The sequence below is a fragment of the Tilletiopsis washingtonensis genome (genome assembly GCF_003144115.1).
Source record: "Tilletiopsis washingtonensis strain MCA 4186 unplaced genomic scaffold FA09scaffold_17, whole genome shotgun sequence".
NCBI lineage: Eukaryota > Fungi > Basidiomycota > Exobasidiomycetes > Entylomatales > Tilletiopsis > Tilletiopsis washingtonensis.
This window is the reverse complement of record NW_020312014.1, coordinates 416,882-444,209: the sequence shown is the minus strand read 5'-3', so window position 1 is coordinate 444,209 and position 27,328 is coordinate 416,882. Positions and strand designations below refer to the sequence as shown.

Here is a 27,328-nt window from a genome sequence, read left to right as displayed (position 1 = left end):
GCAATCTTGTGCAGCAGCATCTGACAGGCTGACTGTGCTCGCCTTGCGCGCTCGCTCCTCTCAGGCTGCCCGGCGCTGTGGCGTGCATCGCATCCTCCAGAGCAACTTGGCTTCGTCGATATTGACGCACGCGCGTGCACCCACGTGCAGCTGAGAAGGCATGGTCGTGGACGGGCCAAGTCTCGTTGCGCTGCGCCATGTCAAGCGTGCTCAGCCTGCGCAGCGGCGTCGAGAGGCAAAACCTCAATTTTACGCTGTCTGAGCCCCTGGGCCTGAGTCATGCTTCGACTGCACCGCTCCGCTGCGGCACACATGGCGTACAAGGTCCTCACACCACCTATCAGATCACAATATGTCATGACTCCACAGACGTTCCGCTCTACACCCCGCTTCCCTCCTTGCTCGACGTCTTGCCGCCGACGTCTGTGGCCCCCGGTGCAGACGCCCGGGCGCGTGCGAGAGCCAGCTGATGGCCAATGTCGAGGGGACCGACGTAGTTGCGGCGTCCATCGACGAGGTACCTGCGAGTCCAGCCAGGCGTGAGCGCAGATCGGGCCGACCGACAGCGTCCGACTCACGAGATGACGGCAATGAGCGTCACAACAGCGCACACGACGACGACGTAGTTCATGTTGCTGCCCGACACCGGTAGCTGTCGAGGTGCGTCAGTGACTGAACGCAGCGTGAGCTCTGCTCAGCCACGCACCTCGGACGGGAAGAAGAAGAAGACAGTCGTCAGGAGCATGAACGCAACGCCCTGTCGGTGAATCTGGTGAGCTAGGCGCAAGGCGCCCTGAAGCAAGAGCACGTACGTATGCGTTGACTGCGGCGTGTGAGCGTCAGCATTGCCTTGTCAGATGTGAGCTGCGAACGCGACTCACCAGCATAGCCCCAGCGCCCGAGATCGAACGTCCGCGGCTCGCCTTCAGCAAGCTCATCGAGCAGTCGCCGTCCGCGAATAAGCAGCAGGATGACCGGGATGCAGTACGACACCTGCACAACGCGTAAGCCAGATCGTGCTGAGCTGTTCTGCGCTGTGCCTCACCTGTAGCAGCACGACACTCGCGCTCAAGATAGAGTTGAGGGCAGTCGAGGAGCCCAGGAACTGCACAGGCCTCAGGTCAGCGCGCTTAGAAACCCCCTCTTTCGAGCTGACGCACCACCAGGCCGAAGATGCAGACCCAGATTGTCGAGAAGGTGATGGCAGGCACCGGCACGCCGAGCCGCTCATTCTCGCTCGCGAAGAAGCTCGAGAAGATAATGCCGCGGTCGCGCGCGAACGCCTGCGTCTGGCGCGAGCTGGCGCATAGGATACTGCGAGAAGGCGTGAGAGGCAGACACCCTGGACGCTGGCGGCATGCTCACGCGATGGCGGCGAATGCCATAGAAGCGACCGGGAAGACGTAGAGGCAGATCGCGCCAGCGCGATTGTCTGCAGGCAGAGCGTCAGCCTGAGCAGCGACGTGTGCGGCTAGGCATCACGCACTGGTCGCCTGATACAGAATCGTGAGCAACGGCCCAGCAGAGCCGGTCGTGACCTCCGCAAAGTCGGAGAGGACAAAGAGGAACGTGATGAGCAGGATGATCGCAGAGCTGCGGAGCGACTGTTAGCAAGGAGTCCAGGTTGCTGCAGGCTGAGACCTCACCCTGCGCCGATGATCGGAGCGAGGATCATTGCACGCGGTGCGTTCAACGCTGGGTTCGGCAGTTCGTGTACCTGGAGCGCGTGTGAGCGCAGCGCAAGGCATGACTAGCAGGGGACGCACCATGTGCGTGACGCCATCGACGCCGACGAGACCGCTGCGAGCGTGCTAGTCAGCAAAGCGCACCACCGGTGACATCGAAAGAGACGCACAATGTGCTCTGCAGCAGTCCGAGAATCCACGCCACGCCGTCAGGCCAGCCGGTTGAGTTGACGAACTGCCGAAAGACAAAGTCGCCCGACTGGAACGTCGGCGAGGCGCAGGCGAGCGTCGTGATCATGATGACGGCGACGCCTGCGAGCGACCAGAAGAGGGCGGCGCGGTTGATTGGGTCGAGCAGCGAGGCGCCGAACACATTGACCAGCCAGCCGAGGATCGCAAAGCCAACATAGATGAGAAAGACGTGCCACGCCTTCTCCTCGTAGTCCGGGTGCATGAGCGCGATCGCGCCGACGATGAGGGTGCCCGCAAGCGAGCTGGTCGTGGCAGTGAGGCAGACCCAGCCTGCGACGGCGATCCAGCCCGTGATGAAGGCCGTGGCCTTCTGGTACGAGCGGCCGGAGAGCATGAAGGCCCAGTGATATGGCCCACCCGACGTTGGCGCGACAGCACAGCACTCGGCCAGACTGGCAGCAATCGCCAGCACGCCGGTTGCGGACACGACGACGCCCCAGATGACGCTGACGGGCCCGCCGCTGCTGAGCACGACGCTGAGACTGGCGCTCATGGCGGTGGGCGAGTTCTGTGCACAGAAGGGTCAGCAGTGCGGGCGAATGCGCCACACTGTCCGCCACGCAAGCGCCACTCCGTCTGGCACGCACAAGGATGGCATAGCTGAGCCCGATGATGCTCAGCAGGCCAAAGCGGTTCTGGTGCGCGCCCTGCTCGAGCGGCGTGCTGGCGGCGGCGGCGACCTGCTCGTCGAGCGCATGCAGCGTCGGCGCCACGGCCTTCTCGCCCGACGGCGGCGCGTGCGTGGACATTGTGGGGCTTGAGGTGGTGGTGAGAAGGCAGCAAGTGCCGCCGTTCACAGTGGCGCGATAGCAGCCGGCCGAGGCACGGCCTCGCTCTCGGCGGTGCGGTGGGACCAGCGGCGTCTCAACAGACGTGCCGCGGCAGCTCAGCCGCCGCTGCCGATGCCGCGCCGCCGGCACGCGAGGCGCAACATCGGGCCGCGGCACAACGAGGCGCTATCTCTGGCCCCACAGAGCGCGGCCGCGGCAGCGACAGCGCTCGAGTCGAGGCTCACGAGGCTGGACGAGCCATGCGAGGTGGTGGCCGCGGTGGTGTTGAGGCGTCTGCACTGAGGGGAGCGCAGCATCCACTTTCCAGCTGCAGGTGCTCGCTCGACTCGAGGTGCATGCACGCGCAGGCAGCGTGGGAACGGCATGTGGAGTGGAGCGCGATGCGTGCGGCATGCGGGGACGGGCCCCAAGCGCGCGTGGCCCGCGCCAGCCAGCGCGGGAGGAGCAGCGACAGCACTGGCGGCGCACGGCATCCGCTCTTCGCTCACCACCACATCCACCCGCACACACGCACACACCATGTCCTACGCCAACAACCTCGCGCCCATCGCCTGCCTCTCGGGCGCCACCGCTGTCGCGCTCGGCGCGTTTGGCGCACACAGCCTCAAGGACCGCCTCTCGTGCGTGTGGCCGCGCAGCCAGCGCGCTTCTCACACTCACTCAGCCCTCTCCTGCGCAGCTCGTACCAGCAGGAGTCGTGGAAGACGGCCGTCTCCTACCAACTCGTCCACTCCGGCGTGCTGCTCCTCGTCGCCACGCTCCCCGCGCTGCCCAGCTCGTCGCAGGCCGGCGGCGCGCGCAGCTTTGCCGCCGCGGCCCTCGGCTCGGGCATTGCCCTCTTCTCCGGCTCGGTGAGTGGCAGAGCAGTGGAGGAGAAGGCAGGGCGCAGCGGATGGGTCACACAAGGTGGGGCACGTGGGCGAGACAAGTGGCGCGAAGGGCCAGACGATGAGCGCAGCGGGGCGAGAAAGGAGAGATGAAGCATGGCGGCCTCGCCCGCCCGCCGCAGCGGCCCCACATGCGCCTTCGGCCTGTCCAGGGCTCAACATGCTTCCCACGTGCAGATCTACGGCCTCTGCCTCACCAAGGAGGGCGACGGCATCCGCAAGGTGAGCTGGGAGAGCGCGGCGCTTCGCACTTGCCCTTCTCACACGCTCCGCAGGCTCTGGGCCCCGCGACGCCCATCGGCGGCCTCGCGCTCATCGCCGGCTGGGTCAGCCTGGCCGTCAGCTTCCGTGGCGGCATTGCGCCGCGCCTGCGCTGAGCCGGCGCTGCAGACCCGCCATACCCTGCTCCGTATGCCACCCCTCCCTTTCCCCAGCAATGCAGCTGCTCTCACACAGGTGCGGTGCGGAGCGAATAGTGACACAGACGAGAACTAGAGTACAGGCGCGCGCCGGCGACGGCCGCGGCAGGGCGAGAGCGACGAGCGAGAGGGATGCGAGGGGACCGAGGACAGAGATTGCGGCTAGCCGTCGACGCGGCCACTGATGTCTGTATGAGACGGCTGTCAGCGAGAGCGAGCGACGTCGCGTGTGGGACGCACAGTCTGGCCCTTCTGCTGCCCGGTACTCTGTAAACGTGCATGGTCAGCTGCTGCCGTGCAGAGGCACACGCGCCACAACGCACCGGCCATGAGCTCGGTGACCGTCTCGTACGACTCGTCGCTGTTGGGCTACGTCAGCTGGCGCTCTGCCCACTCACGCTGCCGCACTTACAACTCGGACAGGTCGTTGGCGAACATCGGCTCGCGCTTGTACATGTCCAGAAAGGCGTTGCGTTTCCGCAGGCGGTCGTACTGGTCGAGCGTGCGCTTGAAGATGCCGGCGATGCCCGTGTGGTTGGCAAGCATGAGGCCGTTGACGCGGTGCGTGGCCGCCGTGTACGGGCCGCGCTTCGCCAGCGCCACCTGAATGCTCGCCGGGCCCCAGGGGATGAAGCTGGCGAGGTGCTTCTCGCGGATGCGCACGAGCGACTTGTGCACGTCGCGCGGGTCGATCGAGTCGCCCTGCAGGATGTTGAGGATGCTGATGTAGCACGCCTTCTTCGACGCGCCCTGTGTCGAGACCATGCGGTTCTTGGGCTGCAGCAGCCGCCGCATCACGTCGAGCACCGACGTCTTCGTCGTCGCCTTGCCGCGCTCAATCGTGTCCGAGGTGAAGGGCGTGTACGACGTCATGAGGAAGTGGGCGCGCGGCGTCGGGATGAGCGAGGCGAGCATGCCGACCTGAGCGGAGGTGAGCGATTTTCCGGGCCGGCAGGTGCAGGGCGCTCACCAGGTCGTTGTTCATGTAGCCCGGGTAGCGCAGCGTCAGCGTCGAGGCGCCCATCACCGTGCTGACGAGCTGATTTGTTTGTCTGAGGCCGGTGTGTGAGCGTCACCCTCTCCGCACCAACAGCGCTAGCCACGCAGCACTCACGAGTAGCTCGGGTTGCTCAGGTGCAGCCGGTCCGCCGCAATGCGCGCTAGCTGCGCATTGTCCAGCACCACGACGCTGTCTGCATGGTCGACGAGCCGCCGCATGGCCAGCACACTGTTATACGGCTGCACGACCACGTCGGACGTCTCTTCCGAGTTCGGGAACACCGAGTACGTCTGGATCAGCTTCTTCGGATACGCGTCCGAGAGCTTCTCCAGCAGAAAGGAGCCGAGACCCGAGCCTGTGCCGCCGGCAATCGAGTGCAGCAGCATGAAGCCCTGTGCAGAGGTGTGAGCAAGTTGGCAGGGCCTCGGGCGCAGCTGTGGCTCCTGACGCGTGCGTCTGAGACCTTCCAGCGCCAGTCGCAGCCGCATCGGACGTCTGCTTGGACACGCTCCTGGCACGCCGGCTCTCAGTGCACGATACACTCTCGTGCGCCCGTCCGCCAGCGCTCCTCCCACCTGCCCACCACGCCTATGCAGTCTGCATCACTCCACCCCCCGTCTCACTCACCTCGAGGCTGTCGCTGCCGTCGGCCTCGCGGTCGATCATCTCGATTAGCTCGTCCTGGATCTTCTCTCCCGCGCCGTAGCCCTGGCCCCAGTTGTTGCCTGCGCCGCCGCCGTTCTTCGACACGTGGATGTTCTCGGGGTTGTAGAGCTTGCCGTACGGCCCGTTCATGATGCCGCCGATGACGCGCGGCTCCGTGTCGACGAGGATGGCGCGCGGAACGTAGTGCTCATCGTCGGCCTGGTAGAAGAAGACGTCCTTGCGGTCGCCGGCACTGCCCTCGCTCGCGTACTCCTCGAGCGTGCCGTCCTGGCTGATGCCGTGGTCCTTGCAGAGGTGCTCCCAGAACTGCGAGCCGATCTGGTTGCCGCACTGGCCCGCCTGGAGCGTGATGAGCTCGCGCGGCATGGTGCGCGGGGTGATGCGCCGGGGCTGCGGCGGTGCGAGGGGCGAGGTGAGGGTGTGGAGATGGGCGACGCCGCAAAGTGTTGCTCGACGCGCGGCGGGAATCGAATAGACGCGTCGCGGCGCGCGCCGCCGCATTGCCGCCGCACAGCCAGCCTCTGGAGCGGCGCCTTCTGCCCCACGTGACGCCGCCCTCAGGTGGAGCAGCTGCTCACCCTCCCACCACCACCATGCCCAAGGCCAAGGCAGGCAAGGCGGCCGCACCTGCCGCCGCCGCCGTGCGCACTGCTCCCAGCGACGCCAATCCGCCGGCCTGGCCCACTGTACCCGTGCCGCGCAGCCTGGCGCCCGAGACGCTGCTCGAGCAGCAGATCGTGCTGCTGCCGGCACTCCTCTCGCCCGCCGCGTGCGCCGCCATCGTCGCCCTCTTCACGCCGCCCTCGCCGCACGCCGCTCAGCTGCTGCCGTCGCCCGCAGCGCGCCGCGGCGAGGCGCAGCGCACCAATGCGCGCTTCCAGGTCAACGACGCCGTCTTTGCCGCTGCCCTCTACGCCGCCCTCGCACCCGCTGTCGCGCAGTGGAGTGAGGCCGGGCTGCCCGCCGCAGGCCTGCATCCCAAGATCCGCGTGTACCGCTACTCGCCCGGCGACATCTTCGGCGCACACTACGACGGCCACATCGACGACGACGCCCACCCGCAGCGCCGCTCTGGCTGGACCGTGCTCGTGTACCTCACCGGCGAGGAGGACGGTGTGCTGGGCGGACAGACGGTCTTCTACACCAAGCACAAGAAGAACGACAAGGACAGAGTCGTGGCACCGCTGAAGCGCGGCATGGCGCTGCTGCACCGCCACGGACAGGTGAGTGTGGCTGTGATAGGGCGCAGCGACAGCTGGCGGGCTCTGCCTGCCGTCGAGCTGAGGCTGATGGGCGCCTGGCGCAGGCCTGCATGCTGCACGAGGCACTGCCGCCGACGCGCGGCACCAAGTGGGTCCTCAGGTCGGACCTGATGTTCGGCGCCGCCTAGGGCCAGGCCAGCGGGCATCTCCACGAACACACCTCTGGCGGGCGCGAGGCTTGCATTGCCCCGGCACACGTTCTGCCTGCCACGATGCTGCAAAGCCGGGCATGCACAACGGCATGCGCGCTCACTTGGCCAGGTTCGGCCGGTGGTTGTGGTCTGCGCAGAAGCGTCAGCCGCTCGCATCTTCGCACTCGCGACTCGCGCGGACGCACATGGTGACGCTTGCTGCGAGGGGCCGATCGAAAGGCAAAGGTCAGCGCGCCGCACAGTCGGCGTGGTCTTACGCACATTGACTGGGAAGATGAGAGACTATGAGGGCACACATCAGCTGCGGTCCGTCCAACACTGCCGCTCTCACTCACCTCGGCGACGTTGACATGCGCCGGCCGTGACGCGCACCAGACGATCTCCTCCGCAATGTCCTGCTCGCAATACATCAGTGCTGCCACACTTCCACCTTCGTGCTCTCCTCACCTCGGGCGTGAGCGGTTGCAGACCCTCGTACACCTTGTCCGCGGCGCCCTTGTCGCCGCGGAAGCGCGTGACGGAGAAGTTGGTCTCGACCATGCCCGGCTGGATCTCCGAGACGCGGATCGGCGTGCTGACGAGCTCCTTGAGCAGCGCCGACGTGAAGGCGTTGACGGCAAACTTGGAGGCGCAGTAGATGGCGCCGCCCGGGTACGCCTCGCGCCCAGCAATCGAGCCGAGCGTGATGATGTGGCCGGCGCTTCGCGCCTTGAACTCTGACGGCGCGGGTCTGAGCCGCAGCCCCGCCTCACACGCGCAGCCAACTCACCCCGCACGAAGAGCTGCACCGTGGCGATGAGACCCACGACGTTGGTCTGGATCATCGTGTCGATCTCGTCGCCGCTGATGTCGCCCACCTTGTCGGTGCCGAGCACGAGGCCGGCGTTGGCGAGGAGCACGTCGACGTTCTTCGCCCAGTCAGGCAGGCGCGGCAGCAGATTCGTCTCGATGGCCTTGCGGTCCTGCATGTCGAGCACGAGCGAGGCATACTTGCCGCCCGCGCCGCTGCCGCCCTCTTTGTTGGCGGCCGTGCACTGCTCGACGACGGCATCGAGCGCGTCCTGGCGGCGCGCCGAGACGACGACGTTGGCGCCGGCGCGGGCGAAGAGCCCGGCCGTGGCGGCGCCAATGCCGCCCGAAGCGCCGGTGATGCTGCGGAAGGGCGTGAGCCGGCGGGCGCGGCATGTGGCCGCTGCAGCGCGACGCACAAGACGGTCTTGTTGTGCAGGCGGTCGCTGCGGAAGACGGACATGCTGGGCGCGGGCGAGGCGGAGAAGCGGCGGGCGGCGGCGGGTGCGGTGCGGAGGATGGGTGCGAGACGGAGGAGCGGGCAGCGGAGCATCGAGCGTCGCGCCGGCTGCAGTCGAGAGGGATGGAGGAGGAGAGGGAAGCGCTGGCGTGACTCGCGCCTCGCTGCTCGCCATCGCCGCTGGTGGAGCGTGCGCCGCTGGAGCGGAGCAAGCGGCACTCCACACGGCGAGGCCGCGTTCCCACGCCCAGCGAGCGGTCTGCGAGCCGAGCCGGCGCGCGCAGCTTGCCGTCTTACCTCAACCTCCTCGACCCGCACTCGTTCAGCCGCCGTCTCGCAACCTGCAGTACCCCGCGCACCCGACCATGGCCTCAACATTGCGCGCACTCGCTCGCGCACCGCTCCGCACCGCCTTCGCCTCGTCCAGCCGCGCCGCCTGCGCCGTGCGGCAACACGCCACTCCCCGAGCACTGCCGGCTGCCGCGCGCGCCTTCGGCCACTCGCCATCGCACCGCTCAGCCGCCGCCTCGACGTCCGCAGCCGCAGCTTCACCTTCCGCGCCACCGCCATCAGCAGGTGGAGTGCGTCTCTCGCGCGCGCCTTCCGCACCAGAAGAGGAGCGCGTGGGCATGCAGACGCCGCCCGTGCAGCTCACCGAGCGCGCCGCCGAGCGCCTCGCTGCGCTGGCCAAGCGCGAGAAGCGCGAAGGCATCGCGCTGCGAGTCGAGGTCACACCGGGTGGTTGTCACGGATATCAGTACCGCATGGATGTGGAGGAGGACGTCAATGGAGAGGAGGATGACTTGTGAGTGCCGCACAAGACGTGGCGGGTGGAGAAGGATGAGATCTGGCGACCTGGACGGGTGCAGGGACGAGGCTGTCCCGCGAGAAGGGCAGTGCGAGAGAGCATACAATCTCAGAACAGGCTTCGGCAAGCGCAGGCTCGCTCTGCTCGGTGCCGATGTGGATCGGACGCGACGCGACGGCAGTCTGCTGCGGCAAACCGGGCTCCGTGCGCACCAGTGCTGTCGTGCTGAAGGCGCCGTAAAGCCATCTCCGGCTGCGAAGGACGTTCGCTGCACGTTGCGCAGACTATTGAGGCTGACATCCAAACGCGTTTCACAGCCGCTTCACGCCCGCGTCGCACTCCAATACGCACCTGCTCGTCGACTCGCACTCGCTCTGGCTGCTCAAGGGCTCGACGATCGACTACGCCACGGAGCTGATTGTGCGGGTGCCAGAGAGACAACTTGAAGTCAGCTACTGACCTGTTCGTCTCCTTGCAGGGCTCGCAGTTTGTCGTGCAGGACAGTGAGCATCATCGCGAGACAGCCGCTCAGCTCGCCGCTGACGTGCCCCTCCCAGACCCGCAAGTAGCCGGCGCCGGCTGCGGCTGCGGCGTCAGCTTCGACTTGAACGTCGATGCGATCTGAGCGCGCAGACACACAGGACTGCTCTTCTCTTCACGCGACAATGTCAGAGCAATCGTTGCATTCGTCGCGGTGTCGTTATACTGCGTCGTGGCGCAACAGTCGTTAAGGGTGCGGGAAGAACAGGGCGGCGAAGAAAACAGGCGCCTCGGACACAGGCCACGTGAGAGGGGACGGGGCGAGGCGCAGGTATCGACAGGTAGGACTAAGAGATGCGAGACGAACAGGGATAGACGTGGAGATGAGGAGAGGGGAGCGCTTCGGGCACGTCGAGCGACGGCGAGCGAGGAAAGAGGATTATAAGGAGCCTAGTGAGACGGTGCAGACTTTTCCCGAGGTGCAGGCTTAGTAGCCGACCCAACGGCTGCGCAGGCCCTCGATCCAGCGGCCGTAGAGCAGGTCGACGATGGGCGAGCTGCGCTCCTGCTCCGCCGCTGCCGGCTGCACGGGCGACGTGGGCTGCAGCTTGGCGCGGAACGTCGTCGAGATGTTGGCCCGCGCCTGCTCGTTTTCGCTCATGCCGATGAGCAGGTCGACGATCGTCGTGTACGCGAGCTTTGGGTTCGAGGCGCCCAGGTTCTCGAAGCCCTTGGCGATCATCGAGAGCGCCTCGATCTCGTGCGCCGGCATGTTCTCGGCCTTGGCACGCTCCAGCACCGGCAGCACGACGTCGGAGATGAGCGCCTGGCCGGCTTGCTCCAGGTTCTCCTCCGAGACGCCGCCGGAGCCGCTTCGCGACTTGCTATGTCCCACGCGTGGGCTGCCGGGCGTGCGCTGTGCGCTGGCAGTGTCGAGCACGGGTGCGGCGAGGCCGCTGCCCGATGGACTGCCCGCAGAAGCAGTGCGCGGGCTGCCGATGTACTCTGAGCTGATGCGCGCGCTGCCGCCGGCATCCAGTCGCTTGACTGGCCGAATCGTGTCCATGCCCGTTGCCACGTCTGCCTCGCGCAGCACCGTACCGTTGATGTCGTGGCGCTCGTTCCAGCTGCTGCGCCGTGCGCGGCTACTGCCACCGCCACGCGCCCAGCTGGCCGTCGCCTCAGACGTGCTCGGGCGGCCGCGGCCGAGTGGGCTCGGCGGCTCCTCCTCGACTGCGCCGGCGGCTCCGGCGCCGCCCGGAGGCGGTGCCAGGCGCGAGGCAGCGAGACTGGGCCGCGAAGGCGACTCGAGGTGCTCAGTGTCGGGGCCGCCCGGCCGCATGCCGCGGAACGAATTCTTGAGGGCGTTGATGTGCACAGACGAAGACGAAGCGTCCTCACGCATCGGCGTCGACGCAGCGCTCGTCGCCGGCGTGCTGCCGCCGGCGCGCGACGTGTTGTCGCTTGTGCCGCTGTGGATGCTAGACGCGTCGTCGTCGATGGGCGCCGCGTCTGCGAGCAGACGGCTGCGGGACATCACGTTGCTCTCCATCGCGCCCATGAGCTCGCCGACGGGGCGCATGTCCTTCTTCACCGTCGCATAGCCCGGACGGTCCTCGCCGACGCTCGGCGGGCCGCGTCCGCTCGTCTGCCACACGTCGACGCTCTCGAAGCTGTCGTCGAGCGACGAGTCCATGGCCGAGCGCATCGTGTCGAACTGCCAGGCGCTCATCACCGTGCCGTTGGGGTCCATCGACGAGTCGCCGTCGCGGTTGCTCATCTGCGTGCCGTTCTGCAGGTGGTCGCGCACGATGTTGCCGCCGCGGTTGGCGCCGCGTGCCTTGTACTCCTGGTGCCGCTCGATGAGGTCCGTCAGCACGCTCGTCTTGCGCGCGCCCTTGATGAAGCGGTGGTTGATCAGCTCCTTGACCGACGGGCGCTGCTTGGGCTCCTTGATGAGACACAGATCGACAAAGTCCTTGAACTCGCGGCTGAAGTTGCCCTCGAGCGTCGGCGGCTTGGCCTTGGGGATCAGGAAGAGCACGCGCATCGGGTGGTACTCGGCCAGCGGCGGCTCGCCCTTGGCCATCTCGATGGCGGTGATGCCGAGCGACCAGATGTCCGCCTTGGCGTCGTAGCCCGCCTGGCGGATCACCTCGGGCGCCATCCAGAAGGGGGTGCCCACGAATGTGTTGCGGCGCGACTTGTTGCTCGACAGCTGCGCAGCCACGCCAAAGTCGGCTGTAGAGAGTGTGTGTTCAGTGCGGCTCTTCGCATACGCTGCGCAAGGTGCACTCACCCAGCTTGACCTTGCCTGAGGCGCTCAGCAGCACGTTGGCGGCCTTGATGTCGCGGTGGATCTTGCCCTCGTTGTGCAGATATTCGAGGCCGAGCAGCAGCTCACGCACGACGATGGCGATGTGCTCCTCGCGGAACGGACCGGCCTTGAGCAGGTCGAGACACGAGCCACCAGCCAGATACTCCATGACTGCGACGGCAATGTCAGCAAGAGGCGCTTGCTCCCCTGCCGCAGCCGATCGTCGGGTCCCGCGCAGCTCAGGGGCCAGTCCGGCATGGGGCTCAGGAAGGACGCCCCTGTCGATCACTCGCCGGCCGTCGCGGTCCGGCGCTTGCTCGGACCGCCTCGCGCCCAGCACAATCTGCCCAGCCCCACCGCCGCCTAATGCGACACTCACCGATCCAGAGCTTGTAGCCCTTGACGAAGCTGCCGTAGTAGCGCGTGACCCACTCGCTATCGCACTGCGCCAGGTGCGCAATCTCCATCTGGATCTCGCTGATGTCGTCGTCCGAGTCCTCGAGGTCGATCTGCTTGATGGCGACGATCTGGCGCGTCTCGCGGTGCATGCCCTTGTACACGGTGCCGAACGAGCCCGTGCCGAGCTTCTCCAGCAGCTGGTACTGCTCGCTGAGCGCCAGGCCCGAGACGACGGGCGACGTCGGCGCATGGGTCACGGACGCCAGTGCGCCGGCCGACGTGGGCACGGCGGCGACGGGCACATCGCCGCTGCTCGTGCGCGTGCGCGAGAAGCCGTGCGAGCTGCGCCGCGGCGTCAGCAGCGGCGAGCGCGACGGCAGGATGTTGGGCTGCGGGCAGAATGTGAGCATCGGTTGATCAAGGCTCCAGAAATGCCACGCCGAGCAGCACATCCTCCAGCGATGCGCATACATGCGGCCTGGCAGGCCCGCAGCGGCCAATGCGCGGCGCAAACACTCGGACGAGCAGCACGCACCATGGTGCTGGGTGACTCTCAGACAAGAAGCACGCTTGTGCAGGTGCAGAGCGCAGGCGCAGGTTCGACAGCACCAGCGGCGTCAGATGCAGCGGTGTGCGGACGACGGCGCGGCTCAGCGAGTGGCGGCGATAGGGTCCTGGCGCGCGCGGCAGCAACGGCGGCAGCGTAGATGGGGCAAAGTCGTTAGTCGTGAGGCGTCGTGAGGATGCGTGAGTGCGAGTAGGCGGAGGGTGTCGTGAGGGTGGTGCGGCGAGGTGAGCGCGGATGCGGTGGAGAGGAGGCAGGGGCGGGCGAGGACAGAGTGCGAGGGCTGGATGCAGCGTGTGTGTTTCCAAGGCACTTTCTGGCGGGCGCGGGCGGCGGCGAGGGCGGGCACGGCGCCTGCACCGCGCCCGCTGCTGCGCCGCGCGCCCGTCGGCCTCGCGCACCACGCCGCCCGCCCGCAGCCCCGCGCGCTCGCAGATGAGCAGGCACACCCGGTCGTCGGTCGCACCTGCCCGCGCTCACGCTCGTCTGACCCGCCCAAGCGCAGCGCAGCAGCACGATTGCGCCGCATCTCGAGAATGAAGAGGCACAGCCGCGAGCGGTTGCGTCTCGCGCTCAGGGACGAGCTGACGAGGCCGCCGCCCCTAGGGCCCGCGCAGAGTGCACTTCCCAGCCAGAGACGCGCCCATCAGCCGATGATGACGGCCTCGCCGAGCACTCGCCGCCGGCCTAGCGGATGTGCTGCAGCCACACGCTCTCTCTGCTCCCGCGGCTGCAGCACGCCGGCGAGCACGAGGCTCCGATCTCGCTCTCTGGCGGCTGATGCGCGCAAGCATCATCACAGCCTGCTCAGGGGCAGCAGGGCTCTCGCGCGATAGAGCGTGGCCGAGGCTGCGGCTGCTCCCGCTCCTCCTCCGCACGCCGCCTCCCAACGGCTCGCCTGCAGCCCTTCCCCATACGGCAAGCGCCTCCTCTCCCGCGGTCGCTCGGCTGCAGTATCTGCCGCAGGCAGTAAGAGTCGAGTCGCCGCAGCACAGCCGCAGCACGCAGCTCAGCCGGCGCCACCGTTCGCTCGCGTGGCTGGCCGAGGCGGGGCCGAGCGGCGTGCTCGCGTGCCCGCAACGCTGCTGCGGCAGCGGCCGCCGCAAGCCGTGCCGGTCGCAGACTAGGCGAAGCATCCGGGCAGACCGCTTCTTTGACAGCATCGGCTTCACTCTTCCTGACTGACAGAGCAAGCTCTGCTGCTGGCAGCTGTGAGCGCGCCAACGTGGCCTCGAAGCTCTGCACGCTGCCCCTGCCGAGCTGTCAGGTTCAGTGAGGGCGTAGAAGCAGCACAGCCGCTCCCGCTCATCAGGAGCAGTCCGTCGTTCGCCTCACTCAATTCCCTCACTGAGCTCTGAATCAAGCCTCGAATAGACGCTTGTTCCTGCCCTGTGACGTCGCAGCACCCAGCTCACGCTGATGCTGCGGCAAGGCCCCTGCTTCCTCATCTCTCTCGCGCTTGCGGAGACAACTCGCCCTAGCCTGGCTTGGCTCGCATCACAGCCTCGGAGCATCGACAACATCCAGCTCGCACCCGACCTTCCATGCACGCTCAGCTGGGCTCCGAAGACGGGCACCAAGGCGGCACAGGCGGCATGACATGCCCCGCCCCCGGCGCGGTGATCGGAGGCTCGCGGCGCGTCGGTAGCCCCTGAGCGCACAAACGCGCGAGAACAATCGGCGGCCTGGCCGGGCAACGCGGGCACCTGGCTGCAGCAGCGACGCACACCCATAGCATGGGCCTCTCTTCTCTTGCTGCCCCCTGGTCACCAACATGCAGCGGCTGACTATGCAATGCATTGCGAGAGAGGAAGCACACACACATACACGTCGCAGCGGTCCCGTCACGGCGGATCAGATGGCGGACAGAGGCACGCGCGGGTCACGCGTCCGCCTCGCCGCCGAAGAGCATGCCGCGCGGGCCGTCCGCGGGCTCGGCGCTGCGCTCGCGCGGCTCGGCACTCTCGCTGCGGCTGGGCGAGGCGTCGGCGTCCAGCCCGCCCTCGCGGCCTTCCTCGCGCGGCTGCTTCGTCGGCGTGCCGTCGCTGCGGCGGCCGGCGACGTACGAGAGGAACGGGTCGGCTGCGCCTGGCGTGCTGGACGCCGGCGCGTCGGCGGCGCGTTCGGGCGACGTCAGCCAGCCCTCGTCGCTCGGCGGCAGCGGGCGGCGCGCCTGCTCGGGCGAGTCGGGCCCGCCGACGTTGAGCAGGTGGTGCGGCTGCTCCTCGCGCTCCTCGTCGTCGTCCTCCTCCTCAAACATGCTCGCGTCGGGGTCGACGTGCGACGGGTCGCGCGCGGCGTCCTGCATGTTGACATCGGGGATGGCGCGTGCCGCCGCCGCCTCGTCCATGTCGAACATCGGCTCGCCCTCCGAGCGCGCCGGCTTGTGCGGGCCGCCGCCGGCCGGGCCAAGCACCAGCTCGCGGCGCTCGTCGAGTGTCGGCGCCGGGTCCGCTGCGGGCAGCGCTTCGACGTCCTCGGGTGCGAGGACGGCGAGGATCGGGTCACGGACCTCGGGACATGTATCGCGATGCAGGCGCGCGAGGATGCCGAGCAGCGCAGTGGAGCGCGAGTGCGGCGAGGCGTAGAGCACATCTGCAGCACAACAGTCAGCGCCGCCGAGCAGGCCTGGGCCGCCGCACTCACCCAGCCGGCACATCAGCGCGACGGCTCGCGCGAGATAGATGCGCACGTCGATGACGCGGTCCTGCGCCAGCTCGACGAGCCGCTCCATCAGCGACAGCTCGACCGACGAGCGCTCGACGTGCGCCTCGAAGAGCGCCTGCATCGCGAGCACACACGCAACGCGCGAGCGGTAGCCCTCGGCGGCGCCCATGTCCGCGAGCATGCCGAGGAAGCCGTCGGCGACCTCTTGGTCGTGCGCGCTAAAGATGCGATACAGCGCGGGGACCTGTGCAGAGCGTCAGCGCTAGTCATGCCAGGCAGTACACCCTACTCACTGAGGCGACACCGGCATCCCGCACGGCGCTGATCGGATCCGCGAGCGCGAGCTGCATCAGCGTGACAAGATTGCCCGACTCGTCCTCCAGCAGGTAGCGCTCGGCCAGCGCAGGAATGTGCTGCGCTAGGCGCTCGCGCAGGCGCCACTCGCGTTCAAAGTGCGCCGACCAGAACGAGTGCAGCTTCTGCAGCTGGCCCTCGGCGTCGGCCGCCGGCAGGCAGCCGAGGAACACATCGAGGTGCTCGATCGCCGCGCCCTTGACCTCGGCGTCCGTGTCCGCCGACCACATCGAGTGCTCGAACAGCTCGACTAGGTCCTCGTGCGCGCGCTGCGGGCCAATGATCTTGGCGACCTCGTGCAGCGATGCGGCGAGACTGCGGCGCACCTTGGGCGACTGCGACGACAGCACCAGCCCGCGGTGCGCCTCGCGCAGGCGCGGCCAATTGTCGGCACCCAGCGTCAGCACGACGGCGGGGAAGTTGTACGCCATGACAAGCGGGCGCTCGGCGTCGAAGCCGAGGCTCGGCCGCGACGTCATTTCGTCGAGCCAGTTCTCCGAGTCAAAGCCGCTGAATGGGTCAGACGCGCGTGCGCCAGCGGACTCGCCGCCATCGCCCGTGCCGTCAAACGGCTCGCCGAGGAAGTGCCGCACGAGCTCGTCGGGCACGCCCGCCGGGTCCTCATGGAAGAGGTAGATGGCCTCGCCGATGATCTCCAGCGCCGCCGAGCGCACGTTGCGCGAGACGTCGGCGCTAAAGGTGCGCAGCGCGTCGATGAGGTACTGCCGCTTGACGTCTCGCTCGACTTGGGCGAAGAGCGCGGGGATCGACAGGCAGATCGCCTGGCGGACGTGCCAGATGTCGTCGCCGACAAAGGCGTGGAAGGCCGGCATGAGCGAGCTCATCACTACGCCAGCCGGCACGTGCTTGGCCAGCGCGCCAATCGCAATGGCGACCTCCTTGCGCACGAAGAACGCCGCGTCCGTCTGCAGCTGGACGATCTCGGGCACGACGCGCTGCTCGAGGAGCTCGACAGAGACGAGCGCTTCAGCTGCGAGCGCCGCAAGCAGGCTGACCGAGGCCATCCGGCCCACGGCGGCCTCCTCGTCGACGTCGGCCTTGTCGTAGGCGCTCGTGACGGGCGAGCTCGGGTGGAAGGTGCTCGACGATGGGTCGGCAATCTCCATGTCCGAGTCCTCGCGCTCGGACATGTCGACGTCGGCGTCGCGTTCCGGCGCGTCCTCTGCCAAGCTGTCCTGCTCCGGCTGCTCAGTGGCCGGCGCCGAGGATGCGTCTTCCGCTTGCGCCGCTGCCTGCCGGGCTGTGTCCGTGTGTAGCTTGCCGATCGCGAAGGCGACGTTCTCCAACAGCTCGGCCTCGACGGCATCCCGCTCGCGCTTGCCAAAGTCGTACGGCCGCAGCTCGACGCGCTGGCCCTCACGACCGGAGGCGTCACGCACGAGGCTCGTGTCGAACTGCCACTCGGCCGCCTGCCGCTCGTCCTCGATCGGGTCGCCCGCGGCATCGCTCAGCGTGGCGCCGCGAATGCGCGCAAAGAACTGCACGAGGGCCATCTGCGCCGCGCTCGCGATGCTGTTGTTCGAGTTGAGCAGCAGCGCGCAGAGCAGCGGCGTGAAGACCTCGACGGAGAGCACCGGCCGCGTGGCGTGCTCCTGCGCATCGTCCTCCTCGGGCGGTGCAGGAGCGTCGCTCGCCGGCGGCAGGTCGAGCGGGCAGTTGCGAAAGAAGTACCACATGAGCCGATGCAGCTCGGGCGTGAAGGCAGCGCAGACGTCGAGTTCTGGCAGCGTGTCAGTCGAGACTAGGCATCGCCGCACCGCTCGCACTCACCGTCCGTGCCGAGGCCATTCAGCAGGGGAATGACGTACTCGACGGCGTCGCTGAGGTCGATCTCGTAGATCCAGTCGGCGAGCGAGCGCGCGACGAGGACGCTGTGGAGATGTTAGCGAGGCATCGCACACGTCGTCATGCACACTCACCGATGGAAGGTCATCTCGCTCTTGGCGAACAGGAACATGCGCTCCAGCGTGCTCAGGCCCTCGTCTGCCGCTTCCTCCTCCATCGGCACGTCGCTCTGCGCCTGCTGACCATCTAGCAGCGCGGGATCGACCGAGTCCACGCCGCCCGGAATCTCGCCGCCTGCCCGCCCGCCTGGCGGCGCATTGTCGCGGTCGGGCGAGAGCCAGTCCATCTGCTCCGAGCCCATGCTGCGCCAGTCGGTCGGCTCGTTGCCGTCGCCGCCGCCGTAGAAGCCCAGCATGCTGTCGCGCTGGCTCGTCAGCGGCCAGCCGCGCTCAGACGTCTGTCCGGGGCCGGCGCCGGGAGGCAGGCTGTTCTCTAGCAGCAGCAGTGGCGGCACGACGGGCGAGCGCGTCAGGCTCGGCCGCTTCGGCATATGCGGGCGCGCGGCTGAGCCGGCGGCGGGAGAAGCGCTACTTTCGTCTGCAGCGGACTCGCTCGACTCGGCATGCGGCTCGCCGCCCATCTCGTCGTCGCGCGCGTCATCATCGCTGTCCACGTCGCGGTCACGCTCTTCCGTGTCGCGGTCGTCGTCCTCGTTGATGCTGCCCGAGCGCGAGCCGTTCGAGCCATCTTCAGAGCCAACGTCGTCCGGATCATCGCTGAGCTCATAGCCCGAGCGCGGCGGCATGCCGATGAAGGAGCGCACCTTCGGCGGGCTCTCGCCCATGCCAGGATCAAGGTGTGGCGGCGGCGTCCGTGACGGCGATGGCACCGCGACTGGGCTGCGACTGCGGAACGGGGCGTACGTGCCCATGCCCGACGAGCTCAGGAAGTCTGCCGGCATCGTGGCAGCAAGCGGCGCCGGCGAGGCATTCAGCGCAGAGCGCGCTGCCTCTAATGTCGACGAGAGCGTCTCGCCGCCGCTGTTGCGCCGCTCCAGATTCGACGCAAGGTCCGCAGCCCGCAGCGGCTCGCCGATCGAGATGCCCGCGATCACATTCTGTGCATCGACTTGCGTCTGCGGCCCGCTCGGCGGACTGAGTGCCTTTGCCGTCGGGCTCTCCTCCACCGAGCCGCCGCTCGATGAACTCGAGCTGGAGCTGGAGCGCGAGTGCATGGCCAGCGCCTCCATCACGTTTTTGTGCCCTGTGCGCGCAAAGCTCATCGCCTGCGGCGGCGAGGGCGGCGTCGCGAGGCCCAGCAGCGGGTCCTCTGCTCCGCGCGACATGCGCCGACCCTGCACGGGCGACGAAGAGAGACCTCTTGACGAGCCGCTGCGCTGCCGCGCGTGGGTGCCGCCTCCGTTGACCACAGGCGGCGGTGGCGTGCGCGTGCGCAGCACGGGCGACGAGAAGGAGTGGCGCACCTCGCGCGGCGAGTGCGACAGCTGCCTTGTCATCGAGCTGCTGCCATTCTGCAGCGGATCTACGCCCGCGCCGAAGCGGTGGGGACTTGGTATTGAGATGCCGTCGAGGTTGTGCGGCGACGTCGACGGCGAGGCGGAGCTGGACGAGGACGGAGACGACTCTGCGGGCCAGACCGAGTCGAAGGGATGATTCGGATCTGGGTTCACGGGAATCGCGCGCGGCGACGCTGGCCGGATGATCGGCGAGCGGGTGCCGGGATCGATGGAGCGTCGCCGGGCCGCAGCGACAGGCGAGCTCGTGCCAAAGGCCTGCAATCGCGGCGAGACGGGCACGCCGAATGCGCGCGCAGGCGAGGCAGCACGAATGCTGGCCGAGCCCGCGGCGCCGGACAGGCGCAGGCCGCGCTCGCTCTGCCGCCCTGCGGCACGCTGCTCATCGGACGCATACGCTCCGCTGTCCGAGCCATTGCTCGACGACGAGCGAGACCGCCGCATCTCGGCTCCAGCGCCCTCATCCGGCACCGGCAACACGTCTGGCGACTTGCGCGCGAGCGCAGAGCGGGCCTGCGGCGGAAAGAGCGGCGTCGAGAGACGGTGTGCGGCGTTGGGCGCCGAGGGCCCGGCACGCTCAGATGCCGCTGCGCTGGGCGCCATGGCGCCGCCCATGCTCGGGAACGTCCCAGCACCGGCGCGCGGGCCCTCCCATCCCGCACCGAGGCCCTGCGGGAAGCCAGAGTGGGCCATGACGGGGCTCAGGTTGACGGAGCGCGAGCGCTGGTGCGAGTGCTTCGGCTTGTCGCTGCTGCCGCCGCCGCCGCTCAGCGACGGCCATGCACTTGCCGGGCTAGGGCTGCTGCCGGGAGCGGCATCGTCTCGCTGTGGAGCCGACGAGACATCGGAGGACTCCGCAGCCTCTGTGACGCGTGCGGCGCATCAGTCAGTGGGCTCTGCGGTTGCGCTAGCGGGCAGCCGACCTTCCATGACAAGTGACGCCCTGCCGCCAGCGAAAGCTCGAGACTCACCAGTGCTGTTGGTGTCCGGCATGCTGCTCCAAGCAAGGCGCGATACCGCTCCTCCACCGCGCAGCGCAGAGGGCTAGAGAGAGGCGCGAGAGACGCTGCAGAGGCAGTGCAGACGCAGCGCTTGGTAGGCCGTAGAGCAGCAGAGCAGTGCTGCTCGAGCTGCGGCTGCGCCGGGTGCTACTGCTGTCTGCCGCAAGGCAGAGCTGTGCGGCACGGCAGCCGGGAGACTGAGGCGCCTAGGCACGCGCTGACGGCGCGCGATGCGCAGAAGAGGAGACGACGGCGCCGAGCTCGCGCAGCACAGCAGAGCCAGGACGCAGAGGTGCTGTGGCTGGGCGCAGGCTCGAGAGCGAGCGCGGGTGGAGAGAGAACGGAGCAGGTGGAGCAGACGAGAGAGCAGAGGCCTCGGCGTGGAAGCGAGCGGCCGCGCGCCGTGATGTGCCGTTCGCTGCTGCTCCCGCGCCTGCGGTGCTGCCCAAGGTCACGCGGCGCATGCGGCGCTCGCCCGGCCTGCACCGCACCGCACCCGAGCGCCTTCTTGGGCTCCTGCCGCGGATGCTCGCCATCTCACTCAGCAGACACAAGGAATGCAGTGACGTACGTCTCACCATCATGCTCCCGCGGCCCGGAGAGTCGCCGCGCAGTGCTGTTGCGAGCTGTGCGCGCTCACGAGGGCCGGCCGCGAGGGCGAGCGAGATGCGCGACGCGAGAGATGTGCCGGGTCGGCCCGGCGCTCTCCTCTCGTTTAGCAGCGAGCACAAAGAACAGATGGCACCGCAGACGGCCCGCCTCGGCTTGCTCAGGTCCACGGCTATGCGCTTGAGGGCCTTCCCGGCCTCTTGTTGCCAGATCTCGTGTACCTCGCCGTCCCTCGGAGCCGCAGAGAGCTGAGGGCGGCGCAGGGTGCACGCCGGCCGCGTCTTCTTTTTTTCGCGCGGCCCAACGCGCTCCGCCTGTGGCTGCTGCTCGTGCTGCTGCTGCGGCGGTTGCAGGCCGCAGCGCCGGCGCAGGTGCGGGCATGATTTCCGTGAGACGCGCCCTCGAGCTTCCTTCGGCGATCTCCTGCTCAGCTGCCATCCTCGTCTGCGAGCATCAACCATCGCATAGCATCAGGCCTGGCGAACCTGGAGCATACGCAGCCGTGCGGTTCGTCTGGGCCATTGCTCTGCAGCGGCCGCCTTGAGCTGCTCTGTCACATCTGGCACCCGACGTCTGGCATAGGGACGCGCGCGCGATGGCGGCGGCCGGCTTGGATTTTGGCTGCTTCCCCCAGGTGCGAGGCCGCAGGGAGGCAGTGTTCTATATACAACAGGAGCGGAGCCCGGGGTGGAGAAGGTAGAGGGTGGGAGGGTGGCACGGGAGAAAGGCAGCAGCGTCACTGCAGAGGCGATCTGCAGCGCTCCTTCGTCGGTGTGGATGATGGCGTCGAGGCAGCCGCCGTGGCGTGCACGCAGAGCATGGTGGGGCGAGTGAGAAACGTGTGCATGGCGCCTTGCGGGCAAGGAGAGCATACGTGCAGCGCGGCGGGTCAGGCTGAGGTGGCGGAGGCGCGCGCAGGATGCGCCGCTGGTGGCGACGGAGTGACGATGTCATGTCGAGAGACGAAGAGTTGCAAGACGGCCGCTAGAGCGTGCTGGTGCGGCGGGTGAAGGGACGAGATGGGAATAGGTGACGGGAACAGCAGGCGCCGGTGCAGCGGAGGGCAGCGGCGCCGACAAGCGGGGCGCGCACGCGCCGCTTAGATGAGGTCGGCGACATCGTGGGGCATCTCCTCGACGACGGTCGAGTAGAACTGCTCAATGTCGCGCAGCATGCGGATGTCGTCGGAGGTGACGAAGTTGATGGCCACACCCTTGCGTCCGAAACGACCGCCACGGCCGATGCGGTGGATGTAGTTCTCGCGGTTCGAGGGCAGGTCGTAGTTGATGACGAGCGACACCTGCTGCACGTCGATGCCACGGGCGAGCAGGTCCGTGGTGATGAGAACGCGCGACGAGCCCGAGCGGAACTCGCGCATGATGACCTCGCGCTGGCCCTGCTCCATGTCGCCGTGCATGGCCGACACGGTGAACTCGCGCGCGTGCAGCTTGTCGGTGAGCCAGTCGACCTTGCGGCGCGTGTTGCAGAAGATGACGGCCTGCGTGATGGTGACCGTCTCGTACAGGTCGCAGAGCGTGTCGAGCTTCCACTCCTCCTTGTCGACGGCAATGTAGAACTGCTTGATGCCCTCGAGCGTGAGCTCGTCGCGCTTGACGAGGATGCGCACGGGGTCGCGCATGAACTTCTTCGTCACCTCGAGCACGTCGGTGGGCATCGTGGCCGAGAGCAGGTTGACCTGCGTGTCCTGCGGCAGCAGCTGGAAGATCTCGTACATCTGGTCCTTGAAGCCGCGCGACAGCATCTCGTCGGCCTCGTCGAGGCAGAACATCTTGAGGTGGTCCGTCTTGAAGGCGCGGCGGTTGATCATATCGTACACACGGCCGGGCGTGCCGACGACGACCTGGCAGCCCTCGTTGAGCTTGCCCATGTCCTCGCGCACGTTGGTGCCGCCGATGCAGGCGTGGCAGTAGATGTTCATGTAGTCGCCGAGGGCGATGACGACCTTCTGGATCTGCTGCGCCAGCTCACGCGTCGGCGCCAGGATGAGGGCCTGCACGTTCTTGATCGACGGGTCGATGCGCTGCAGGATGGCAATCGAGTACGTCGCCGTCTTGCCGGTACCCGACTGGGCCTGGGCAATGACGTCGTGGCCCTTGATCACGGGCACGACGGCGCGCGCCTGAATGGCCGAGGGGCGCTCGAAGCTGGGGGTGGACGCGGCGTCAGCGCCGTGGCTCGCACCTGGCACGCCCACGCGCCGCACTCACCCGTAGGCGTAGATGCCTCTCAGCAGCTCGGGCTTGAGCTCCATGTCATCGAAGTTGTCGGTGACCGTGTCCCAGTTGGACTCGATCTCGCTCTCGTTGATGTTAAGACCGCCATCAGGCTGCGTCGTCTCCTCGGGCCTGGCGGATGGCTGTCAGTGGCGGGTCCAAAGGGCATCGTCGGCGACGCCGCATGAGCTGCCCGACCCATCCGCAGCACACGCCTCGCAGTGGCAGCCCTTCTGCGAGCTGCTGTTCCCTGCCCGCTGCTGCACCCTGCCCTCTCGTGCCGCGCCCTGCTGCGCCACCCGTGCATCCGGCCCGGCATGCTCACTTGGACATGATTGCGGTAGGGTGCAAGTGGTCGATCAAGGAGTCGCACTAAGCCGACGCCTTGAAAGATGAGAGTGGTGGTGGGTGCGGTGGCGGGGGTGAGGAAGCTCGGCTGAAGCTTCCGTGTGTGCTTGGTGGGGTGCAGGGAGAGGCGAGAAGGAAGGAAGCGCCTCGTCTCGCCGTCGAGCAGCGCAGCGCCCGCCGCCGCCCGCCTCGCTCGTCGCAGCGCACGGCACGGCAGCATCAGCGCCCATCGATCAGCGCAGCGTGGCAGCCGGGCGCGAAAAAAGCGCGCGGCCGGCCGGGCACAAGAGCAGCGGCGGCTCCGATCTCGGCCAGGCACGCAGACGGCGGCAGCCGAGCCGCGACAAGAGTTTCTTCGCGCCGCTCCGCGCGTCAACGGCGCTATTAGGCGGCCTGCAGGTTGAAACCGCCGCTTCAAAGCTGGCCGCGGAAGTTGAAGTCGGCGACAGGCACGTAAGCGCGAAGTGTACTCAGCCGGTGAGCCGCTCGCTCTCCCTCCAGCATGGTGATGGGTGGAGCCCCATCGCCTGCGCCTTCTGACCGTTTGTGCTGCGTGGCTCGAGGTCATCGTGGGACATGCTCGCCGCTGAAGGGCAGCAGCCGTGCGAGCAGCCATGCTCGAGAGGCAGCACGACGCGCACAGCGTGTGCCGGAGTCGCACGCGCGCGCGGTGTCGCTCGACACTCGCACCTGACATGACGGCCCGTGGCGCGCGCATGGAGCAGCTGCAGCCTCCACTCGGCCAGCGTGTTGGTCACCCCACTACAGCCCCCCATTCCTAGCCCCTCTCTATGAGCGCACCCCGAGGCAGAGGCGCACACGGCGGCCGCGGCGGCGCAGGCGGGCGAGGCGGCCGCGGCGGCGGTGCTGGCGGCTCGAGCGCACGCCAGGCGGCCTTCGGCGGCGCCCTGACGGGCAACGGCGAGTCCTCGTCCGGCGCGCCCAGGGGCCCTCGCGGCTCTCGCGGCCGCGGCTCTGTCCGGGTCGCACCGGAGCGCCACGCAGACGTGACAACAGATCGTGCAGCGGTGGGTGCAGCTGCCGCCGCGGCCGCTGCGGCTGCCGACGCGGCAGGCAAGACCGACGCCGACGAGGCGGACCTGTGCTTCATCTGCGCCGAGCCGATCAAGCTGTACAGCATCGCCGCGTGCAACCACCGGACGTGCCACATCTGCGCCATCCGGCTGCGCGCGCTGTACAAGAAGAAGGAGTGCACGTTCTGCAAGGTGTGTGCGCGTCTGAGCACGTCTCGCGATGCCCGCCAGGCTCACCTCCGTGCGCCTCGCAGTCGCCGATCGAGCGTCTCATCTTCACCTCCTCGCCGGACCGGGACTTTGAGACCTTCGAGCCCTCCGAGCTGCCATACAGCGATGCGAAGCTCGCAATCCGCTTCGAGACGCAGGCGGCGATGGAGGAGACGCTCATCCTGCTGCGCTTCAACTGTCCGGAGGAGAGCTGCGAGGTCGCGAGCGCAGGCTGGTCAGACTTGAAGGGTCATGTGCGGCGCGAGCACCAGAAGATGATGTGGTGAGTGGCCTCAGAGCGGTGCAGTCCATATGCTCTGCGGCGGTAGACGCTGACGCTGGCGATCAGCGACCTGTGCATCCGCAACAAGAAGATCTTCTCGCACGAGCACACACTGCACACGCACGCATCGCTGAACGCGCACATCGCCGAGGAGCACGGGCACTGCGACTTCTGCCGTGAGCACTTCTACTCCGAGGACGAGCTCTTCATCCACATGCGCGACCGGCACGAGCAGTGCCATCTGTGCAAGGCCAAGGGCGGCGAGGAGGAGCGCTGGCGCTACTACAAGGACTACAACATGCTTGTGAGTGGCACACGAGGGATGCGCTAGCTGCTGTGCTGATCGGGAATGTGCGCCGCAGGAGAAGCACTTCCGCGACAGCCACTACCTCTGCCCCGCGCAGGAGTGCATGGAGAAGAAGTTCATCGTCTTTGACAGCGAGATGGACTTCAACTCGCACCGCGTGCAGGAGCACGGCAACGAGCTCACACAGCGCGAGCGGAGAGACTTGACGCGCGTCGAGGCCAACTTCACGTACGACGATGCCACGCCCGCTGCCGGCGCTGCCGGTGGCTCGAGCAGCCGTGGTGGTCGGGCGCGTCGCGGCGGACGAGGTGGCGCCGTGGTGCCAGACGGGCCCTCGAACGTGGCAGGACGAGCGCAAGTGCCGGGCTCGGGACCGTCGCGGCGCGCTGCGTTCGGCGGCAACCTGACCGGCGCGAATGGCTCGGCACCGCCCTCGGGGACACAGACTCCGCGCGAGGATCCAGTGACGGGCCTGAGCACGAGCAATGATCCGGCGATGGTCGAGTGAGTGCTCTGCTTCAGCGAATGCGACGTGCCTTGCTCATGCCTCTCGCACAGACGTCATCAGATGTTCATCGCGCGCGTCTCATCGATTCTCAACGACTCTGCCTCACGCCTTGCCTCATTCCGCTCGGCCGTCAAGACGTATAGGGCGGGCGAGATGTCCGGCAGGGACCTGGCCGACTCGCTGCACAACATCATCGGCGAGGTGGACGATGGCACTGTGGTTGTGAACGGCCTGGTGGACCTGCTCGACGACGAGGGCAAGAAGCGCGAGCTGCTGAGCGCATGGAACTCGCTGCGCATCGAGGTGAGCACAAAAGTGTCGCTTTGTCGGGGTCGCTGCTGATCCGCATGTCTCTGCAGCGCACGCAGTTCCCCTCACTCACCCCGCAGGCCCACGATGGCCGATATGCGGGCATCGCCGGCGGGCAAGTGCGCAGCGCCAAGGCGAGCTCAGCCGCGCACGGCCAGATCTGGGCGAACGTCGAGCGCGCTGCCTCGGCTTCCTCAGGGCACCGCGCCGGCAAACCACCAGCCCTGCGCGAGTTCCCCACGCTGCGTCCTGGCGGAGGCGGCTCGGCGGCCATCCCCGGCTCGGCGGTACATGCGCGCCTGGCGAACAGCAGCCTTGCTCGCGCAGCTGGCAACCGCACGCCGTGGGCCGGCGCGCCCGTGTCGATGCCGTCGGTCACCTCGCCCGGCACCGGCTCGGCGCCGCGGCCATACACGGTACAAGGGCGCAGCGTAGCAGGCGCTGCTGGAGCGAGCAGCTCTGGCAAGGCGCCGCCGAAGCCGAGTGCCAGCGCCTTTCCGGACCTGCCGACGAATGCCAGCGTCGCTGCGCTTGCGGCGCACAAGCGGGCTGTGCTGGCGAAGGGCAAGGCGCGCGCCAACGGCTCGGCCGGCTCGACGCCATCAGGCAGCGGCACCTCGACGCCGTGGGGCACGGCCGGCGGTCCGCCGAGCCCGCCCGTGGAGCGCCTCGACGAGCTGTACGCCTCGCCCGAGATTGAGAAGGCGTCGCCCTTGGCTCGCGCCGGCATGAACCAGCGCGCTGCCGAGGGTGCCGGCGGCGGCGGCGGCGGCGGCAAGAAGAAGCAGAAGCAGATCGTCATGTCGTTTGGCGGCGTGCACCGCGGCTAGGCGGGCTGTCTCAATGCATAGCCCTTGGCCCCTGAGGAGTGCTGTGCGGGAGGAGGGAGAGCGGGCGCGTGGGAGCGTTGCACCATGGCGCGCGCCAGCACGTGACATCACGCCATCCGCGCGAGGGCACGGACCAAGTCACGCCGGACGGCACGCCGCGAGTGTGCGGCGCGTGCGCTAGGAAGAAGTGCGGGTGAAACGGCGGCGTGCTTGCAGGGACGTGCCCCTCTCGCACCTCCGCTCCGCCTCGACAGTGCCCAGGTGCCCGCACACGGCCTGATGATGATGTTCTCCTCGCTGCCCCGGCAGGCGCACGCACTCCGACCGGCCGCAGCTGGTGATCATCTCTTCGCTCCTCACCA

General features: G+C 67.9%; 10 protein-coding genes across 10 annotated transcripts; 4 read left to right on the top strand and 6 right to left on the bottom strand.

The window, feature by feature from the left end:
- Window positions 1–379: 379 nt before the first annotated feature.
- FA09DRAFT_362051 (amino acid transporter) lies at window positions 380–2,974 on the bottom strand (the record flags this gene model as incomplete). Its single annotated transcript, XM_025745431.1, has 13 exons — window positions 2,525–2,974; window positions 1,856–2,445; window positions 1,767–1,800; window positions 1,647–1,717; window positions 1,487–1,593; window positions 1,366–1,432; window positions 1,161–1,314; window positions 1,046–1,105; window positions 882–993; window positions 813–823; window positions 707–757; window positions 579–652; window positions 380–521 (listed from the first exon to the last, which is right to left on the bottom strand). The coding sequence occupies exons 1-13, from the start codon at window positions 2,684–2,686 to the stop codon at window positions 380–382; spliced, it is 1,635 nt and encodes a 544-aa protein (XP_025596771.1). The 5' UTR covers window positions 2,687–2,974.
- A 273-nt stretch (window positions 2,975–3,247) lies between these two features.
- FA09DRAFT_362050 (DUF423-domain-containing protein) lies at window positions 3,248–4,135 on the top strand (the record flags this gene model as incomplete). The annotated part of the gene is made up of 4 exons (XM_025745430.1): window positions 3,248–3,348; window positions 3,408–3,579; window positions 3,793–3,837; window positions 3,891–4,135. 4 exons carry the CDS (start codon window positions 3,248–3,250, stop codon window positions 3,990–3,992), a joined length of 420 nt encoding a protein of 139 aa, XP_025596770.1. The 3' UTR covers window positions 3,993–4,135.
- On the bottom strand, window positions 3,889–6,153 carry FA09DRAFT_310734 (gamma-tubulin). The gene is made up of 7 exons (XM_025740643.1): window positions 5,662–6,153; window positions 5,149–5,426; window positions 5,005–5,086; window positions 4,447–4,955; window positions 4,358–4,395; window positions 4,275–4,301; window positions 3,889–4,222 (listed from the first exon to the last, which is right to left on the bottom strand). The coding sequence occupies exons 1-7, from the start codon at window positions 6,064–6,066 to the stop codon at window positions 4,197–4,199; spliced, it is 1,365 nt and encodes a 454-aa protein (XP_025596769.1). The 5' UTR covers window positions 6,067–6,153; the 3' UTR covers window positions 3,889–4,196.
- Window positions 6,154–6,291: 138 nt separating this feature from the next.
- On the top strand, window positions 6,292–7,086 carry FA09DRAFT_331353 (hypothetical protein; the record flags this gene model as incomplete). The annotated part of the gene is made up of 1 exon (XM_025742991.1): window positions 6,292–7,086. A coding segment is annotated over one exon (782 nt), but the record flags the coding sequence as incomplete, so codon positions are not given.
- Window positions 7,087–7,111: 25 nt separating this feature from the next.
- On the bottom strand, window positions 7,112–8,523 carry FA09DRAFT_331352 (putative NADP(+)-dependent dehydrogenase). Its single transcript, XM_025742990.1, has 7 exons — window positions 8,323–8,523; window positions 7,884–8,266; window positions 7,562–7,830; window positions 7,450–7,509; window positions 7,376–7,396; window positions 7,300–7,312; window positions 7,112–7,243 (listed from the first exon to the last, which is right to left on the bottom strand). Exons 1-7 carry the CDS (start codon window positions 8,454–8,456, stop codon window positions 7,212–7,214), a joined length of 912 nt encoding a protein of 303 aa, XP_025596767.1. The 5' UTR covers window positions 8,457–8,523; the 3' UTR covers window positions 7,112–7,211.
- Window positions 8,524–8,992: 469 nt separating this feature from the next.
- On the top strand, window positions 8,993–9,796 carry FA09DRAFT_299893 (hypothetical protein; the record flags this gene model as incomplete). Its single annotated transcript, XM_025740312.1, has 4 exons — window positions 8,993–9,168; window positions 9,489–9,591; window positions 9,650–9,674; window positions 9,729–9,796. 4 exons carry the CDS (start codon window positions 8,993–8,995, stop codon window positions 9,794–9,796), a joined length of 372 nt encoding a protein of 123 aa, XP_025596766.1.
- A 39-nt stretch (window positions 9,797–9,835) lies between these two features.
- FA09DRAFT_331351 (Pkinase-domain-containing protein) lies at window positions 9,836–13,219 on the bottom strand. The gene is made up of 4 exons (XM_025742989.1): window positions 12,903–13,219; window positions 12,348–12,756; window positions 11,951–12,139; window positions 9,836–11,892 (listed from the first exon to the last, which is right to left on the bottom strand). The coding sequence occupies exons 1-4, from the start codon at window positions 12,903–12,905 to the stop codon at window positions 10,139–10,141; spliced, it is 2,355 nt and encodes a 784-aa protein (XP_025596765.1). The 5' UTR covers window positions 12,906–13,219; the 3' UTR covers window positions 9,836–10,138.
- Window positions 13,220–14,714: 1,495 nt separating this feature from the next.
- On the bottom strand, window positions 14,715–20,661 carry FA09DRAFT_331350 (ARM repeat-containing protein). Its single transcript, XM_025742988.1, has 6 exons — window positions 20,265–20,661; window positions 17,894–20,156; window positions 17,745–17,845; window positions 15,893–17,694; window positions 15,579–15,843; window positions 14,715–15,527 (listed from the first exon to the last, which is right to left on the bottom strand). The coding sequence occupies exons 1-6, from the start codon at window positions 20,284–20,286 to the stop codon at window positions 14,815–14,817; spliced, it is 5,166 nt and encodes a 1,721-aa protein (XP_025596764.1). The 5' UTR covers window positions 20,287–20,661; the 3' UTR covers window positions 14,715–14,814.
- Window positions 20,662–21,577: 916 nt separating this feature from the next.
- Window positions 21,578–23,594, bottom strand: FA09DRAFT_331349 (putative TIF2-translation initiation factor eIF4A). Its single transcript, XM_025742987.1, has 3 exons — window positions 23,463–23,594; window positions 23,132–23,269; window positions 21,578–23,068 (listed from the first exon to the last, which is right to left on the bottom strand). The coding sequence occupies exons 1-3, from the start codon at window positions 23,468–23,470 to the stop codon at window positions 22,003–22,005; spliced, it is 1,212 nt and encodes a 403-aa protein (XP_025596763.1). The 5' UTR covers window positions 23,471–23,594; the 3' UTR covers window positions 21,578–22,002.
- A 682-nt stretch (window positions 23,595–24,276) lies between these two features.
- Window positions 24,277–26,966, top strand: FA09DRAFT_334952 (hypothetical protein; the record flags this gene model as incomplete). Its single annotated transcript, XM_025743749.1, has 6 exons — window positions 24,277–24,711; window positions 24,774–25,012; window positions 25,079–25,316; window positions 25,375–25,818; window positions 25,888–26,130; window positions 26,187–26,966. 6 exons carry the CDS (start codon window positions 24,277–24,279, stop codon window positions 26,964–26,966), a joined length of 2,379 nt encoding a protein of 792 aa, XP_025596762.1.
- Between the last annotated feature and the right edge of the window lie 362 nt (window positions 26,967–27,328).

Excerpts from the sequence above, each read along its gene's own strand:
- FA09DRAFT_331352 (XM_025742990.1), bottom strand. The coding sequence starts at position 8,456 with ATGCTCCGCTGCCCGCTCCTCCGTCTCGCACCCATCCTCCGCACCGCA. Across the intron at positions 8,267-8,322 it reads CTGCACAACAAGACCGTCTT|CATCACCGGCGCTTCGGGCG; the intron begins GTGCGTCGCGCT and ends GCCCTTCCGCAG. Across the intron at positions 7,510-7,561 it reads TGCAACCGCTCACGCCCGAG|GACATTGCGGAGGAGATCGT; the intron begins GTGAGGAGAGCA and ends TATTGCGAGCAG.
- FA09DRAFT_331349 (XM_025742987.1), bottom strand. Across the intron at positions 23,069-23,131 it reads AGAGGCATCTACGCCTACGG|CTTCGAGCGCCCCTCGGCCA; the intron begins GTGAGTGCGGCG and ends GTCCACCCCCAG.
- FA09DRAFT_331351 (XM_025742989.1), bottom strand. Across the intron at positions 12,140-12,347 it reads GGGCTACAAGCTCTGGATCG|TCATGGAGTATCTGGCTGGT; the intron begins GTGAGTGTCGCA and ends TTGCCGTCGCAG. Across the intron at positions 11,893-11,950 it reads CTCAGGCAAGGTCAAGCTGG|CCGACTTTGGCGTGGCTGCG; the intron begins GTGAGTGCACCT and ends CACTCTCTACAG.
- FA09DRAFT_331350 (XM_025742988.1), bottom strand. The coding sequence starts at position 20,286 with ATGCCGGACACCAACAGCACTG. Across the intron at positions 17,846-17,893 it reads AGCGAGATGACCTTCCATCG|CGTCCTCGTCGCGCGCTCGC; the intron begins GTGAGTGTGCAT and ends ACATCTCCACAG. Across the intron at positions 17,695-17,744 it reads GAATGGCCTCGGCACGGACG|AACTCGACGTCTGCGCTGCC; the intron begins GTGAGTGCGAGC and ends ACACGCTGCCAG.
- FA09DRAFT_310734 (XM_025740643.1), bottom strand. The coding sequence starts at position 6,066 with ATGCCGCGCGAGCTCATCACGCTCCAGGCGGGCCAGTGCGGCAACCAG. Across the intron at positions 4,302-4,357 it reads GGTCACCGAGCTCATGGCCG|AGTACCGGGCAGCAGAAGGG; the intron begins GTGCGTTGTGGC and ends GCACGTTTACAG. Across the intron at positions 4,223-4,274 it reads GGCAGCAGAAGGGCCAGACT|ACATCAGTGGCCGCGTCGAC; the intron begins GTGCGTCCCACA and ends CGTCTCATACAG.